Source organism: Phyllosticta citriasiana, assembly GCF_038021145.1.
Source record: "Phyllosticta citriasiana strain CBS 120426 chromosome Unknown IWZ02scaffold_3, whole genome shotgun sequence".
In the NCBI taxonomy this organism is placed as follows: domain Eukaryota; kingdom Fungi; phylum Ascomycota; class Dothideomycetes; order Botryosphaeriales; family Phyllostictaceae; genus Phyllosticta; species Phyllosticta citriasiana.
In genome coordinates, this window is record NW_027117280.1 from 494,979 (window position 1) to 509,489 (window position 14,511).

At 57.1% G+C, this 14,511-nt stretch overlaps 4 protein-coding genes across 4 annotated transcripts; 1 reads left to right on the forward strand and 3 right to left on the reverse strand.

Moving 5' to 3' along the window:
- Positions 1–403: 403 nt before the first annotated feature.
- Positions 404–3,055, reverse strand: IWZ02DRAFT_514050 (uncharacterized protein; the record flags this gene model as incomplete). The annotated part of the gene is made up of 1 exon (XM_066770601.1): positions 404–3,055. Exon 1 carries the CDS (start codon positions 2,636–2,638, stop codon positions 404–406), a length of 2,235 nt encoding a protein of 744 aa, XP_066625053.1. The 5' UTR covers positions 2,639–3,055.
- Positions 3,056–3,557: 502 nt separating this feature from the next.
- IWZ02DRAFT_488053 (enolase-phosphatase E1) lies at positions 3,558–5,376 on the reverse strand (the record flags this gene model as incomplete). The annotated part of the gene is made up of 5 exons (XM_066769423.1): positions 3,558–3,688; positions 3,757–4,242; positions 4,557–4,737; positions 5,136–5,176; positions 5,328–5,376. 5 exons carry the CDS (start codon positions 5,374–5,376, stop codon positions 3,558–3,560), a joined length of 888 nt encoding a protein of 295 aa, XP_066625054.1.
- A 2,101-nt stretch (positions 5,377–7,477) lies between these two features.
- Positions 7,478–10,220, forward strand: IWZ02DRAFT_171323 (kinase-like domain-containing protein). Its single transcript, XM_066762206.1, has one exon. It carries the CDS (start codon positions 7,902–7,904, stop codon positions 9,942–9,944), a length of 2,043 nt encoding a protein of 680 aa, XP_066625055.1. The 5' UTR covers positions 7,478–7,901; the 3' UTR covers positions 9,945–10,220.
- Positions 10,221–13,560: 3,340 nt separating this feature from the next.
- Positions 13,561–14,511, reverse strand: IWZ02DRAFT_443862 (uncharacterized protein). The gene has a single exon (XM_066767067.1). The coding sequence runs from the start codon at positions 13,894–13,896 to the stop codon at positions 13,573–13,575; it is 324 nt and encodes a 107-aa protein (XP_066625056.1). The 5' UTR covers positions 13,897–14,511; the 3' UTR covers positions 13,561–13,572.

Consider the following 14,511-nt stretch of genomic DNA (forward strand, 5'->3'; position numbering starts at 1 on the left):
GTTCTTTTGCCTTGAATGGACTTGAGCGTGCATACGTACATATGTGTGTGGTGGTGTATAGAGAGATGGATGGATGGTCTAGCCTACCTTCTAACTGACCTACCTACCTACCAACCTACCAACCTACCTACCTGCCTACCTGCCTACTTGCCCACTTTCACGTCCGTATATAGATAGCCCTGCTCATACTCACACACAATGCAATCAAGGACGACGACGATGTGATGGCGTCGCTGAAACCATCAGGACGGGAACATGAAGGATCCGAAATCTCTCACGGCAAATAGCAAGCTGATAGCATTCCCCCACTCCTTTCCTTTACCCCCCCCCCCCCCTTGCCCCCCTACAACCAGGTACCTACCCCCCTACCCCCTACCTCCTCCATCATCAACCAACGATTCTACTACAACCCACCCCACCCCGCCGCCCACCCCGCCGCCTCCGCGGGTCCAACGCACCGCTGCTGCACCGACGCAATTCCATCTCCATCCGCATCTGCATCTGCATATCCGCCCTCAACGCCGCCGCCGCCGCCGCCGCCGCCAAACAACCCCGGCGCCCGCTCAACCAGCAAGCAAGCGAGCAGATGCTTACACACAGGCGGTACGATTTCGATTTCGACTTCCCTTTCCTGCACCGCGCCTCTTCCGGCGCCGCCGTGTTGAGTCTGAGTTTGCGTTTGCGTTTGAATCTGACGACGTGCGAGGCCGCCAAACTGGCAGCGCTCTTGCGTCTGGTTCTGATCCACAGCAGATGTAGACGCAACGACAAAGGACGAGGAAGAAGACGCGGGAAACGACGCAAATGCAAACGCTGGACACGTGCAGTGCCAGGCGGCGAGGCGGACCTCGTAGACGGGCATGTCGTGCTGCTGCTGCGAGGTGCGATGACGGTGATTATGGTGGTGGCGGTGGTGTGTGCTAGCATTGGAGGAAGAAGCAGACCAAGTTGTGGAGGCGGAGCGCACGTAGAAGACGACTTGGGGGGTTTGGGGGGTGTGCTTGGGATGTGGAGGGTGCGAGGGAAGCGTGCGTGCTGGGCGTGGTGCCGTTTCCTGGAGTGGTTCTGTATTGGAGTCTAGGTCTGCGTTGTCTTTGGGATGTTGATCTGGATCGGCTTGGTGGTGGTGGTGGTGGTGGTGCAGTTTCGATGTCGATTCGACATGTTTTGCAACGGTAATGTCTCGACTGCCGCCGCGCTGCCCCTCCTCCTCCTCCTCGTCGTCATGGTCTTCACGGCCGTCGGAGCAGCCAGAAGCGCTCGCGTCGGCGCTTGCACCGCGTCTCGCCAGCGTCTGCTGCTGCGAGCGACGAGGCGACAATGGCGCAACCGCCAAACCGCGGCCTTCGGCGGTTGCAAGAGGAGCCTGCGATTGCATCGTCTGCCCGCCATCACCACCATCTCGACCATTCTTGCGAGACGACATGGCCGAATCGCGAGCTGCTGCTGCGTCATCGTCATCATCGCCATCAGCTGCTGCGACTGCTGCGCTGGATCCCGCACTCGACGTAATGGCGGCTTCGAATGGCGGTCCCTGTTGTCGCCTAGCTATTTCTGCTACAGCGGCTTCGTCTTCGCCATTGAGACCCTGGCCTTGGTGACCCTGGCCCTCGCCCTGGCCCTGGCCCTGACACCTGGCAGCTTCAGCATCATCAGCAGCGGCAGCGTTCACAGCCGCCGCCAACCCGCCTATTGTCGCGTCATCATCCCTCCCACCACCAGTCCCGTCCTCAGACAAAAAGACGTTGCCGTGTCCATGTATGGAAGCGGCCGGGGCCGTGGCCACGGCAGCAATAGCAGTGCCATCTTCAGGTTGATGATGTGCCGCGGCGGCAGCGGCATCAGCAGCGATGCTGCCAGACCCAGTCGCGCCGTCGGCGGTGACGGTGCTATTCTTGTCGGTCACGACGGCGCGGCGGGCATTATTGTTCGACGTCGACTTGTTGGACGAGTAAATGGGCAAGTTGTTGCCGTTGCCATTGGGCGCCTGACTGCTGCTGCTGTTGCTGCCGCCCCGGCGGGCACCGTGTAGTCTGGTACCAGTGGGCGACGACGTCGGTGACGACGGTGACGTCTGTTCGTCTGGGGCGGGCGCTTTGTCCTCGCCAAAGTCGCCTTCGCCAGGCTGCTGCTGCTGCTGCTGCTGCGCCGTCGATAGATGCGTCTCGGCCTCTCCACGTGCGCGCGCCGCGGGTCCTGACGGCTTCGCTTTTATCTTGCTGGCCGGTCCGCTTGCTGCCGCTGCCGATGCTGCTGCTGTTGATGACTGAAGTGGAGCTGCAGCAGCAGCAGCCGCACCACCCAGTTCCGGCTCTTGAGGACGAATTCTGGCCACGACCCGCGTCACTAACCGCCGGTCCAGCAGATCCAGCGCGGGGAGCAGCTCGTTGGGGAAGAGCACGTGCAGCGTCAGGAAGATGTCGCGTTGCGCGCCTGGCTGCACATCGCGGAGCGGGTTGAGCATGTTGCCGCTGCTGCTCTTCTTCTTGTTCTTGTTGTTATCATCAGCAGCTCCTTTGTCGTCATGGCTGCTGCCGGTCATCGGCTCATCATCATCAACATCATCAAGCGACGAGAATAGCTCCGTCAACAAGGCGCGCGCCGATGGCAGGAGCTGCTGCTGCTGAGGTCCAGGCATGGTCGCGGTGCTGGTCGGCTCGGCATAATTGACTGACTGTGTGGTCAGGGAATTTCCAATTTTTTTTTATTTTTATTTTTATTTTTTTTTTTGGTTCTTCGGCGTTGTCGAGACCGTCGTTCTCGGACAATAAGAGGGCGGGTTTCAACGGCAAGTCAACGTAAGGCAAGCAAGGCAAGGCAAGGCAAGGCAAGGCAAGGCAGGGCAATCGCAGGGCTCAGCCTTGATGTCCTTCTTTGTTCTCTGGGTGGGCTGTGGCGTTGGACGCGCGCGCGCGTGCGACAAACAGCCCGAGCCGACGAGTCGAATCGAGCGGGCGGGTTTTGGTGACGCCGAACGTTGGAGGAGGACCTGAGCCACCACCGCCGCCGCCGCCGCCGCCGCTGGGGGCGCCGCGGACACGGTGGTACACGGCACGTGACGGCAAAGGGGGGGGGGGGGGGGGGGGGGCCAACCCACCTGGCACCTCACCAGTAGTAGGTCGATGCCCCTTTTGGCGACGGGAACCCCTCACTGATGTGGCGCGTTGCCTTCTCGAGCGATGCGGATCGCCACCGGTCACAAGGCGCCGTTTGGACAAGCGAAGGAAGGCGAGCCAAGGAACCTAAGCAGCATTTGTTCATTGTTTCACGTTTCTGCTCGGCCTAGAGCCGTCCAGCCTACGTCTTCCGTACAGGCGGATGGAATGGAAGCCGTCCGATTGATTGCAACTTAAGGTACGTAAGGCATGTAGTTACATACGTCGTCTCAAAGGCTCGCTCTCCCGCCCATCACGCCATGAGTGCTACCTTTTTGGCCGTACCTGCATCCAGCTAGCTGCGAAACGCGGCCGGCTGCAGGAACACCCTTTGCCTGGCAGCAGGCTGGCAGGTCATGCGTGCGTCGCCACCCACCCAGGTATCGACCTACTCAGGCCGATCTAGAGCAGCGGAATGTCCTTGAAGGACGTGTAGACGGTCAGCGTCTTGCGATCGTCTTCAGACAGCGGCTCGTTGCCCGGCCGGTCAATGACAAACGACTTCATGCCGGCCTCGAGGGCTGCCTTGACCTCTGCAGACCGTTAGCCTCCTGTCTACTACCCCGTCCTCGTGACTTGTTGCTGCTGGTCGACGACGTACCCTTGACGTTGTCGCTCAGGAAGAGAATCTCGCTGCACTCCTTGCCGAGCGCTTTGGCAATCTTTTCGTAGCTGCCCTTTTCCTGCTTGGGCCCCGCGTTCTGCGTATCGAAATAGTCGGTAATGAGCGGGTTGAGGTCCTGAGATGCCACGGCAGGCGTCTTGACGTCGGGGACCTCTGCCTTGGCGTCGTTGTCCTCGGGCTCTCTCGTCTTGACCTTCTTCGCGGCGGGCTCTGCTTCGTTGGCATTGTTGACGGGCCCATCACTATCAGTCTTGCGCTTCTTCTCGGCGCTTTCGGGAGCAGTGCGGGCATCCTGATCGTCCTCAGCGTGACCAAAAAGAAGCTTCTGCGCGTCCACGCTTCCGGACGAAAAGATAACAATCTGCTTGCCTGAGCCATGCCAGGCCCACAGCTCAGGAACAACGTCCGCGTACAGCGGTGCGACAAAGGCGCCGCTCTCCCAGCCGTTTTTCCACAGATAACCTGCACACCTTGTGAGCCCCTGAATCCGTACCGTCGTGCATGCCCGCAAAAGCACTGTGACGCGCCGATTTCGACATGTCATGCCAATCGATGCGGGGTAAGTATTGGGTGATTCAAGTCATCGGGGGGGAAGGCTTGTCTGCAAAACGGACCGATGTTGGCGACGGGCATGAAGAGTTGTTGAGCGACTCCCACGTCCTGCTGCTAATTGACGTTGCCGGCGTGACCGGTCGCCCCACCCCAGATCCTCGACGAGGCTCTCCGCAAAACGACGATGAAGACCTGTCTGAGAATAGCTTGCGGCAATTACGTACCTTGGAGCTTCTTGAGATAAGGGACCTTTGAGTCCTGTTTCATCAGGTTGATGGCATAGCTGGAGAAAGTTTTGGCCGATTTCTGAGCGAGGCCTGGAAAGGACTTGACGTATCCCTGGAACTCTGCATCTTCCCATTTGGCGTCGGCAGTCTCCGGGAGGACGTCAATGGCATAGGGAAACTGTGAAGGGTGAATGAGCACGTGTTGTTGATTTCGAGTGATGTAAATTCGGGGACTGATTGGTGGGGATGCAAGGAAACTGAAGCAAAGGGACCAATCAACGTGAAGCCTGTCAACTGAGGAGGGGCGATAACGAGGACCCAGCAGGTGGCCGAATATGCCGGGCCTAGCAAACATGTCGACGCTTAATCCCAAGCTGCCGGGGTCTGGCAAGATGGCATGGTGTTGAGTGGAGCTCGAATGAATGAAGAGGCAGCGGGAAGCGGTAATAGTGACGGAACGTATCATGCATAATGGCTCACATGTCGAAAAAATGTCAAGAGTGAAAAAACAAAAATAAAGGCGAAAGATGATAGATGATGCCGGAGCGATGGTGGCAGCAAGGAAAAAGGGCTTACCAGACGCTCTTTGACGAATGAGATTGAGCACACGGTGCCCTCTGAACGGCGGGGTGTCAGCTTGGAGGAGCAGAGGCAAGCAAGGAAGATGGAGCCAAGCAAAGGCGGTTGAGCCGCACGCGGTGGTGCAGATGTCGAGGGTGTCCGAGGTCGGACGCGGGGGAAAATCTTTGTTGTCGAGAGGCAACGCACCAATGTCAAGCAAGACGCAAGTGACGGGCTTTAATTCGTCGGCGGTCATGATGAGAATGCAATGCGAAGCAGAGTAGTCGGAATTGGCAAGGCAGACGAGAAGAAGATGGACCGGGATGGACCGGGCGGTGGGCTGACAGTGAGCAGAAGGTGCTCGCTGACTCCAGATCTGTCGGTCCCCGCTGCGGGTCCGAAGACCCTGCGCGGGCCGAGACGGGGCGGATCCGCAGTGGAAGCTTTTCAAGACTCGATGCTGCATGCACGACAGAATGGTTGCTACCTAGTGAAAAATTTGATTGATGCATGATGCCCAATGGGCAGAGGAGGTTGATGATGTGGCGGTGGTGGTGGTGGTGGTGGTGGTGGCCGGGACAACAGCACAACAGAGCGAACATGGCTGACCGCTGGTGTTGATGAATTCCTCACATTGGCCAGAATAGAAGTAGGTGGGTGCATTAGCGGAGCTGTGGTGCCTGCATGCAGGCTCGTAGACGGGGCCAGAAGCACGCGCTCTGCATGAGAGAGAGAGAGAGAGAGGGGGGGGGGGGGGGGGACAGAAAGAAAGAGAGCCATCGCATTCCCCACGTAATAGCGTGCCGGAAGACGAGGGCGTGGCGGCGTGGAGAAAACAAGGGCAACCTGGAGGGCAGTGGGAGCCGGTGAGAGCGGAGAGCAACCAAGCAACTAAGACAGACATGTGCCACCGTTGGGTAGGGTCGCGCAAGCGTCTAGGCCATGGCACCACCGGAGCGTGAGGAGAATAATTCACAGTTAGTTCCTTTGTGGAGGGAGAGAAAGACGGAGGGGGGGAGAGAGAGAGAGAGAGAGAGAGAGAGAGAGAGAGAGAGACAGAGAGAGGGTGCAGCTGACGTCCTCGCGTCGATCAGGACCCGGTGGAGCCGTGGGCAATGATTGCCAAGGGGCGCCGGCCACAAGAATCGAGCCGTTTCAGGGAGAGCCCAGCGAGAGGGCGACGTGTGGTTTCAGCCAGAGGGGAGCGAGTACGTACTGGACGAGGTAGTAGTAGTGTGCAGCTGGCTTTTGCAGTGACTGTCTAAGTACCTACTATGAATAGGAGAGGGAGTACTGCAACTCGTCGATGGGGAGAACAGAATGAATGAATAGCTGCGACTTATTTGGTGGCAAGGGTTTCCTTTCCTGCCCACGGCAGCCAAGTTTCCCTCCGCGTGATGGCAGCCAATTATTACGGCCAATTACCCTGCCCCCGCCCCCAGCCAATCAACCTGCCCTGTCTTGTCTTGTCTGCCCTCCTCCCTACGTCCCTCCCTCTCCCATAATTACGAGCTATTGCGCCCCGACCTTTTCCACCGGAAACCCCTCTTCACCCATCACCACCACCACTACTCGCCATGTCCTGATCCTTCGTCCGCTTTCTTCTCTCTCTCTCACTCTCTCTTCAGTCTCGCTTTCGCCTGCAGCTCGCTGTCCATCTGTCCTCACCATTCCTTCTCCGTCTCGACTCCTCATTCTCCGTCTCCGTTCCCGCTGCAACCGCCTCCCTGGGGCCCCGACACGCCCGCCTGCCTGCCTGCTGAGACGAGCCACCTACCACTCACGCTCGACCTCAACCTCGACACCACGACCACACCATCATCACACCTCTTGCGTCGTCTCCTCGCTCTCGACCCATTCTCGTCCGTCCGCACATCCAAGCTCCACCCAAAGGGTGACTCACTGGGTCCTTCGGTCGCATCTCGGCTGCTGAGCCTCGGACTCGTCCGGCCGCTCTGACCTCGCACGTCATCACCGGTTCCATGCTCTGAGCCACCTCGTCGACTCACACCTCACTCGCCAACTCTGCTATACATTCCCCTCTGGAGCCCTTTCTCTGGTCCTCAAAGAAACTCGCACGCCACCGCCAACCGCTCCGACTCACCCTGTCTGCTACTATCTTGGGCTGCGAACACGGACCACCTCTTTGTTTTGGACACTCAACCCCACGCTACGTCCTTGCGTCCTCTGTCCTCCTTCCTCCGTCTCTCCACCACTTCTACCCCTACGACTCACGACTGCCGCCTCCACAACTCCTCCACCTCCTCTTCGACTTTGAGCGTTTCCTGCACTTCGACCGCAACCTCCTTCGGCCACCCATCCCGGGGCCCTCCAACACCTCTACGGTTCTTTTCCTACACTCGTTGATCCGGGTTTACCCTACTCCAAATCTAATACGCCAAATGCCAACATCCACACTCCTTTCCTTCCCTTGTCTTTGAAGCTCTTCCGCCTTCCTCCCTTTCCGTCTTCCGGCCTTTCAACTCGACCCACTGTGCATATCCTCGGTCACGAAACTATACCACCTTAGCGATTCGGAGTCCTCTCACCTAAAAGCGGTGTTTCCTTGCGCTCCTCACGACTTTTTCCCCCTCTCGGACTTTTTACATCTACGAAATTTATATCTGTATCATTCTTCCTCCCCAAGTCCTTCGAATTAAAAAGCACAATAGACTTGGCTTGTTTGCTTTCTGCTGAGCGGATCGTCGGCTTGCTTTCCAAAAATCACCCCTCTGCTTTCTTTTAACCCCCTAAGATCGGACCGCGCTCGACTCGACCACAATGGAGTGCATGCGAACCCAGTTCTCTGAAGGCACCATCTTGGACGGGCGCTTCGAGACCATTTCGGCCCTCAATCACGGATCTTTTGGCATGGTCTTCATGGCCAAGGATCTCGACACGGACGACATGGTTGCCGTCAAGTGCTTGACCAAAACTTCGGACGCTGCCGCCAATGCGTCAACGTATGCCGTTGACGAGCACTCCGAGGAGCTGGCCATCCACCGCTGCCTCAATGCGCACCCCAACATTGTCAATCTGATCCACACCTTCGAGAGCCCGAACCACATTTATTTGGTTCTCGAGCTCTGCCCGAATGGCGACCTCTACGAGGCCATTCGTCTCGGCAGAGGCCCTCTCGAAACGGAACATGTGCGGGACTTTATGCACCAGCTCATTAGTGCTATCGAGTTCATGCACGAAAAGGGCATCTATCACCGAGACATCAAGCCCGAAAACATCTTCCTGACTCAAGATGGAAGCATGAAGCTCGGTGATTTTGGCCTTGCCACGACTGACAAGTGGTCCTACGAGTCTGCCGTCGGTAGCGACCGCTACATGGCACCCGAGCAGTATGACTGCGGCACCGCCGGATACTCGCCTGCGAAGGCCGACATCTGGGCTGTGGGCATCTGCTTGTTGAACGTCCTCTTCTCGCGCAATCCTTTCGCTACCCCCACCGTTTCGGACCCCTTGTTCCGGGACTTTGTCAGCGATCGCCAGTCCCTCTTTGACGTGTTCCCCAACATGTCCCAGGATACCTTTGAGATTCTCGTTCACTGCCTCGCCATCGACCCGACAAACCGATCTCTCGAGGCTGCCAAGGAAGCCCTCGACCGTGTCATCACCTTCACCACCGACGATGAGACGCTCGACGACTTCTGCGTCGAAGACAGGGAAGTGGTTGGCGTCACGGCCAACCGCGAGCCTCTGCGCACTCCTTCGGTCAGCACCGCTCAGCCTACCCAGGACGGTTCTTTCCCTTGGGCCAAGGCTCTGGCTATGACCCCTCCTCAACCCGTCCGCAAGCTCTCGGCCATCCCCGACGACGACGACAACACTTCCGAAGATCTCTTCCCCGCCTCGGAGCGCCACTCTCGAGACTGGTGCTCCCTCAAGCCCGAGTCGGCTTCGGTCGTTTCGTTTGTTGACTCGGGTCTGGGCATTTCTCTTCAATCCTCTCACAATGCCACCAAGTCCCGTCCCATCCATAACTCGGCTTCTCGCCCCATGGCTATTCCCGGCTCGATGCCCTCTCGACCCATGCCCAACATGGCGTCGGTGCTGGGCCTAAAGCAGGACATGGTGTCGAAAAGCTGGAGCGACTTGTGGGACGAGGAGGAGGAAGAGATTGAGAATGCGTTCCAGCAGAATCTTGGCTTTGCCGAGCGCGTGTGGAGCCACGAGACGGGCTCTGGCCGCACGACCCCTCGGGCTGGACTTCGCGAGGTCAAGGACCCGGCTGCCATTCACAATAGCCGGAACCGCAGCCCGCCCGCGGCCCCTCGTGTCATCAACGAGCAGACTGGCTTCGTCTTCGAAGACCTCCACCACGAAGACGACGAACAGGAGCCCAAGGAACAACAAAAGCCCGCCCCCAAGCGCATCGTCAAGACTACTGCTGGTGTCTCCAACCAGCAGGTTTCTGCGCCCAAGTACTCTCCGCCCAAGAAACGCACTGGCTTCGACATGGCCGAGAGATGGGCGGCGCTGGGCGACAAGCGGCGAGCTCAAAAGTCGCCAAGCTCTTTCAAGACAGCCACGCCGGCGAGCGTGGGTACCAAGCGCGCTCTCGCTTTGGATTGGAAGCGAGGATTTGCAGTTGGAGAACATCAACCACTTCACGGCAGCGAACATTTGGGCGTTTTTGGAAAAGGACACCACCAGAAGGGAGGACAGCAGCAGGATTGGAGTTTGAGCAAGGACTGGCGCCAGCACGGCATGCACCACCATCATCATGTGGGTGCGCAGCAGTGCGGTCGTAGCGTCGCCGACGACATTGGCGACCTTGAGTGGGTTGGGGGTTGGCACGACCTCCACTTGTAGTTCCACAGCCCTCAAAAAAAAAAATTTTTTTTTTCTTTTTGCAGCGGAACATTTTGTAACCCCCCACCACCCCATCCGTCGTCTTCTTTGTACATCTCCGTCTATCAAAAAGTTTTGACAGTGGTGGGAGAAAAAGCCCAGAAGCGATGATGTGTGGGGTGGGAGTGGTGGTTGGCTGGGCTGGCTGGGGCTGCGGAACTCGTATCTATGCGTTGGTAGTTTGCCGTTGAGAAGACTAGAATGCTAGATTTACCCACTCACTCATTTGTCTTTGCTTGATAAACTTGTGATTTGATTATGGTGCCGGCGGTAAACAATGTGTACGTACGTGTAGGTAAACAGCAAGTGAGTCAGTGGTAGGGTAGTCAGGCGAGCAACGAAGCAGGTGGTTTGTAGTTGGTCCATCTACACACATAGGCATCCAGGTATCCAACCATTCTTCCCATTTTCCTTGACGCATTCAACCTCTCTCTCTCTCTCTCTTCTCCTACAACCTAACCACAAATCGACCCTCTTTTTTTCCGCCGTGTATGCATGTAGGTGCTGCTTAGGTCAGTCAGTCACGTTGTTTCTACGCAGGGAAGGGAAAAAAAAAAAAAAAAAAGATGAAGAAGAAGAAAGAAGAAGGGAAGAAGCTATCGAGTGTGTAGGCCTAGCTACGCAGCCCTGTGCTACTACTGCGTGGCGTCGGTAGTCCGAGCGAGTGGGTGAGGGCTCGGCCGAGGGCGTTGTTGGCGTTGGCGTTGTTGGCGTTGTTGGCGTTGTTGGCGTTGTTGGCGTTGGTTCGGAGATGAGAATGAGAATTGAGATGATAGTGGCATGCATGCATGCATGCATCCCTTTTCACTCTCTCCCTTCTCTTACTATCTTCTTCTTCTTCTTCTTCTTCCCTTACTTTTCCTTCCTGTTCTCACCTCCCCGCCGGGCGGCTGGACAGCATGCATGCCATGAGGCACGCTAGCCACGTGGTTTGTCGCTCTACCCTTTCTTTCTCCCTTCCTGCCCTGCCTGCCTGCCTACCTATCTGCCCATCTCAGCTGCCGACACTACATACATACATCTGGAATGCAGCGTGTGCGGAAGTACAAGGACTGGAACGAAGGGATAACGCATAGGTGGGTAGGTAGGTAGGTAGGTAGGTAGGTAGATACCTACGCCACAACCATTCCTTCGCACTCAAAACAGCAAGCGCAACCCAAACAGCCTGGAGACGATAGATTGATCAATGGCGTGGCGCTACCACCACCACCACCACCACCACCACTACCACCACGTGTTGTGGGCGGGCACACGCTGGGGTAGCTAGCGTCTCGGTGGATTTGCCCGGCTCGGGTCGGGGTCTGTCTGATAGATAGATAGGTATCTGCATTGATGGCGTCGCTAGGCGGCACTACGTGCAGGGCGCTCTGTCATACCATGGTTGAGGTGCGCCTTTGAGCCGCGGGAGACGAGAGAAAGGAAGGGTACGGTAGGTGCAGCAGCTTTGGTGCCCGTTGCTGTCCGTGCGGTGGTGTTTGGAGAGGTGGATGAATTGGACTGCGGGTGTGGAGATGGGGATGAGCGACGACGCGGGGAGGTTTTGGTCGTGTGTGTGTGTGTGTGTGTGTTTGTTTACAGCAGCGCTCGCTTGCTAAACAAACAACTGAAAGGGGAAGAGAAGACCACATCATCTTGTCCTCCCAACATACCTACGTATCCAGCGCATCGCTACGCCGTCAACCCAATCTATATTCAGTCACCTCTTCAACGACCGCATCCAAAACGTTACCGCCCTGACCTTCGTCAGCTTAATCATCAAAGATGACCCAACGACGTCGACCGTCCGTCTGGTGTTGCAACAGCAACGTAGATGGAGAGACAAGGACGCAGACCACGACAAACTTTCCACAACCCCACGCATCCATACTGCCTGTCTGGCTTCAGTGCCCCCTGTGGGCCTCTGCCCCTGCTCTGCCCTGCAGCGCTTCTCTCCTGGCTGACTGGCTGTCCCTGGACTCCATACCTACAGCAAGGCACAGACGAAGAGAATAAAAGGCAAGCGAAAGGCAAAATCCCACCGTCTGTCTGCCAGTCTGGGTCTGGATCTGTCGCAATGCCTGTGTGTGCGTGAATCCGTCCACCATCCACATACGCAATCACAGGTATATTATCCCTGATTTGTCTGCATGTGTGTGTGTTTCTGTTTTGGGAACGCGCTGAAGCTTTTCACTTCTGGCTTTGTCAGGGCGTGAGTTGCCTCAATCGTCCACACACTCAAGATAGTCACCCAAATCTGTGTGGAAGACGGATAGCCTCCACATCCATCTCGCCTTTGGGACAGCAACGAGTCGAGTCGGCCCTACAGCATCACGCCGTTCGTGTTCACGTCTTCCATCCCAGATGTCAACAGGCCAGACCAGATGCGCCAACCTCATAATCTCTTCCGCGCCTCCCTATCTATCAGCATCGCTGCGTCTCCCGCCATCGCCATCGCCATCCAAAATCGCACCAACCATCCCGGCCGGCAAGCACTCAAAGCAGCACACACACACTTTGCCAGAAACGGCACCACGACGCGCGCTGCCCGTGGTGGTCCTGCCTCCTGTCTTCATTTTCCGCCCGCCTGGGTCGCGGAACCTCGCTCCCTCGTGTTCCGCCGTGTCGGGTGTGTCGGATTGGGGCCGGGGGTCCAGCGCGTTTGAGAGTAACGACCAGCAAAATGACAGCAAAGGATGGGTTTGAGGGAGGCTGGTTGCTTGCTTGCTTGTCGAAAGGGTTCGAGGCTGAAGAGGAAGAAAGACTGAGATGGCGCCGAGGCTGGGCGTGACGCGCGGTTGCTCAAGGGTTGGGTTTGGTTGCTCTGGAGTCTCCGGTCTGCTGGAGCAAGACGAGGTGCTACCTAGGTGTGAGAGTAACAGCGGAAGCGCTGACGTATGTGCGCGTGTTTATAGCGGTCTGCATAAGGCGAGGCGAGGCGGCGATTGAGTTGCGACTTGTTTGATGCGATTGCGGCTGCGGCTGCTGCTGCGTTTCTGAACGCCCGCCCGCCCATCCGCCTGCCGCGGTATGCGACAGACTCCAGAAAAAGAAAGGGTTTCTGGCTGCATATGCTCACGCGTCAAAGAAAACGACATTGACGGGAGGATTCGAAGCGGGCGCGTTTGGCTTTCCTCCCTCGTGACCACCCTGCATATGTCAGGTAGGCGTGTAGCCAATTGCGCCTTGCGCGCGCGCAGAGAATGGAACGCAATGCACAGCAGACACGATCGCAGTCTGCTAGTTGAGCTAGCTGCATACACGCACACACACACACACACACACACACAAAAAAAAGTCCAAAAGCTAGGGCGGGCAGCGGGCCGTCATTGACGGTTGTGGTGGTGGTGGTGGTGCTGGTGGTGGTGGTGGTGGTGCTGGTGGTGGTGGTGGTGGTGGGAGCGAAGGCGAGGGATCGGGAGATGCGTCGTCACACGCGCACTCTTGTCCAAAGCCAAAAGCCGAATGTGCGAGTGGAGTGGAGTGATGACGGACTGAGGGCATTCAAGTCACAAGCATGCCGGTTTTACGATCGGGGTTTTACGGCTGCTAGCAGAATGTATTATGTACGATAGGCCATGTGTGTGTTGTGCGTGGATTGAAGCAGTCCATTTCATCTGGCCCATCCATCCATCCATCCATCCATCTCATCAAAAGACGACGGGAGACTGGCAGACGGGACAGCCAGTGGGTGGGGAGATCGGGCCAAGGCCTGCAGGCATTGCGCCATCGCGTCTTGTCTTCGATCATCTTGCGCTGCTTCTTCTCCTCCACCTCCTCCTTTCACCACCTCCTCCCAAACAGCAACCAGGATCGTAAACCCAGCACCAACACGGACAAAGCGCAAGCGCATTTCCCCCTCACCACCATCAACCCTCCCTCTCACAAAAAGACCCAAAGAACCAAACAAAGAGACACACACAGCCCCCATCCCCATCCCCTCAAATTTCAAGGAAGCCCTTGCTCTCTCTCCCCAGCCAAGCGGGGCACAAGACCCTGCAGCGCGGCCGACGCCAAAAAAGAAAAAAAAGTCAATCTATTAAAGTCTGGCGCTGCATTACTGCCATTGCCATTGCATTTCGGGGAGTCGGAGCCGCGTGCTTGCTGCTCATCTCATTTACGAATGGTAGGCGAGGTAAGTAGGTAGGAGAACACTGCCACCATGTCTGAGTTCGAGATGCATTGGTATGATTGATTGATTGATTGATTGGTCGACTCTGGTTAGCGGTGGGCGGCTGGGGATGATGGATGCGAAAGGGCGGTGAGCGAGCGAGCGAGCGAGGATGAATGAAGTGTGTACAGTATGGGAGGAGCTCGACGACGAGATGCGATGCTACTGCCGTAGCTACCGTAGTGAGGTCAGGTACCTATCTCATCTCACAATGCTTCAATTTTCGTTGACATGACGCATTCGCAAACAAACAAATCCTGTCTACCTACCTACCTACCAACCTACCTACCTACCCCTTGCTCCCCCTACTATTCCACCACCCACGTCGTACCCTCCTTTCTCAAATTTCCCCCCGTCGTGCTCCATGCGCCACAACTTCAC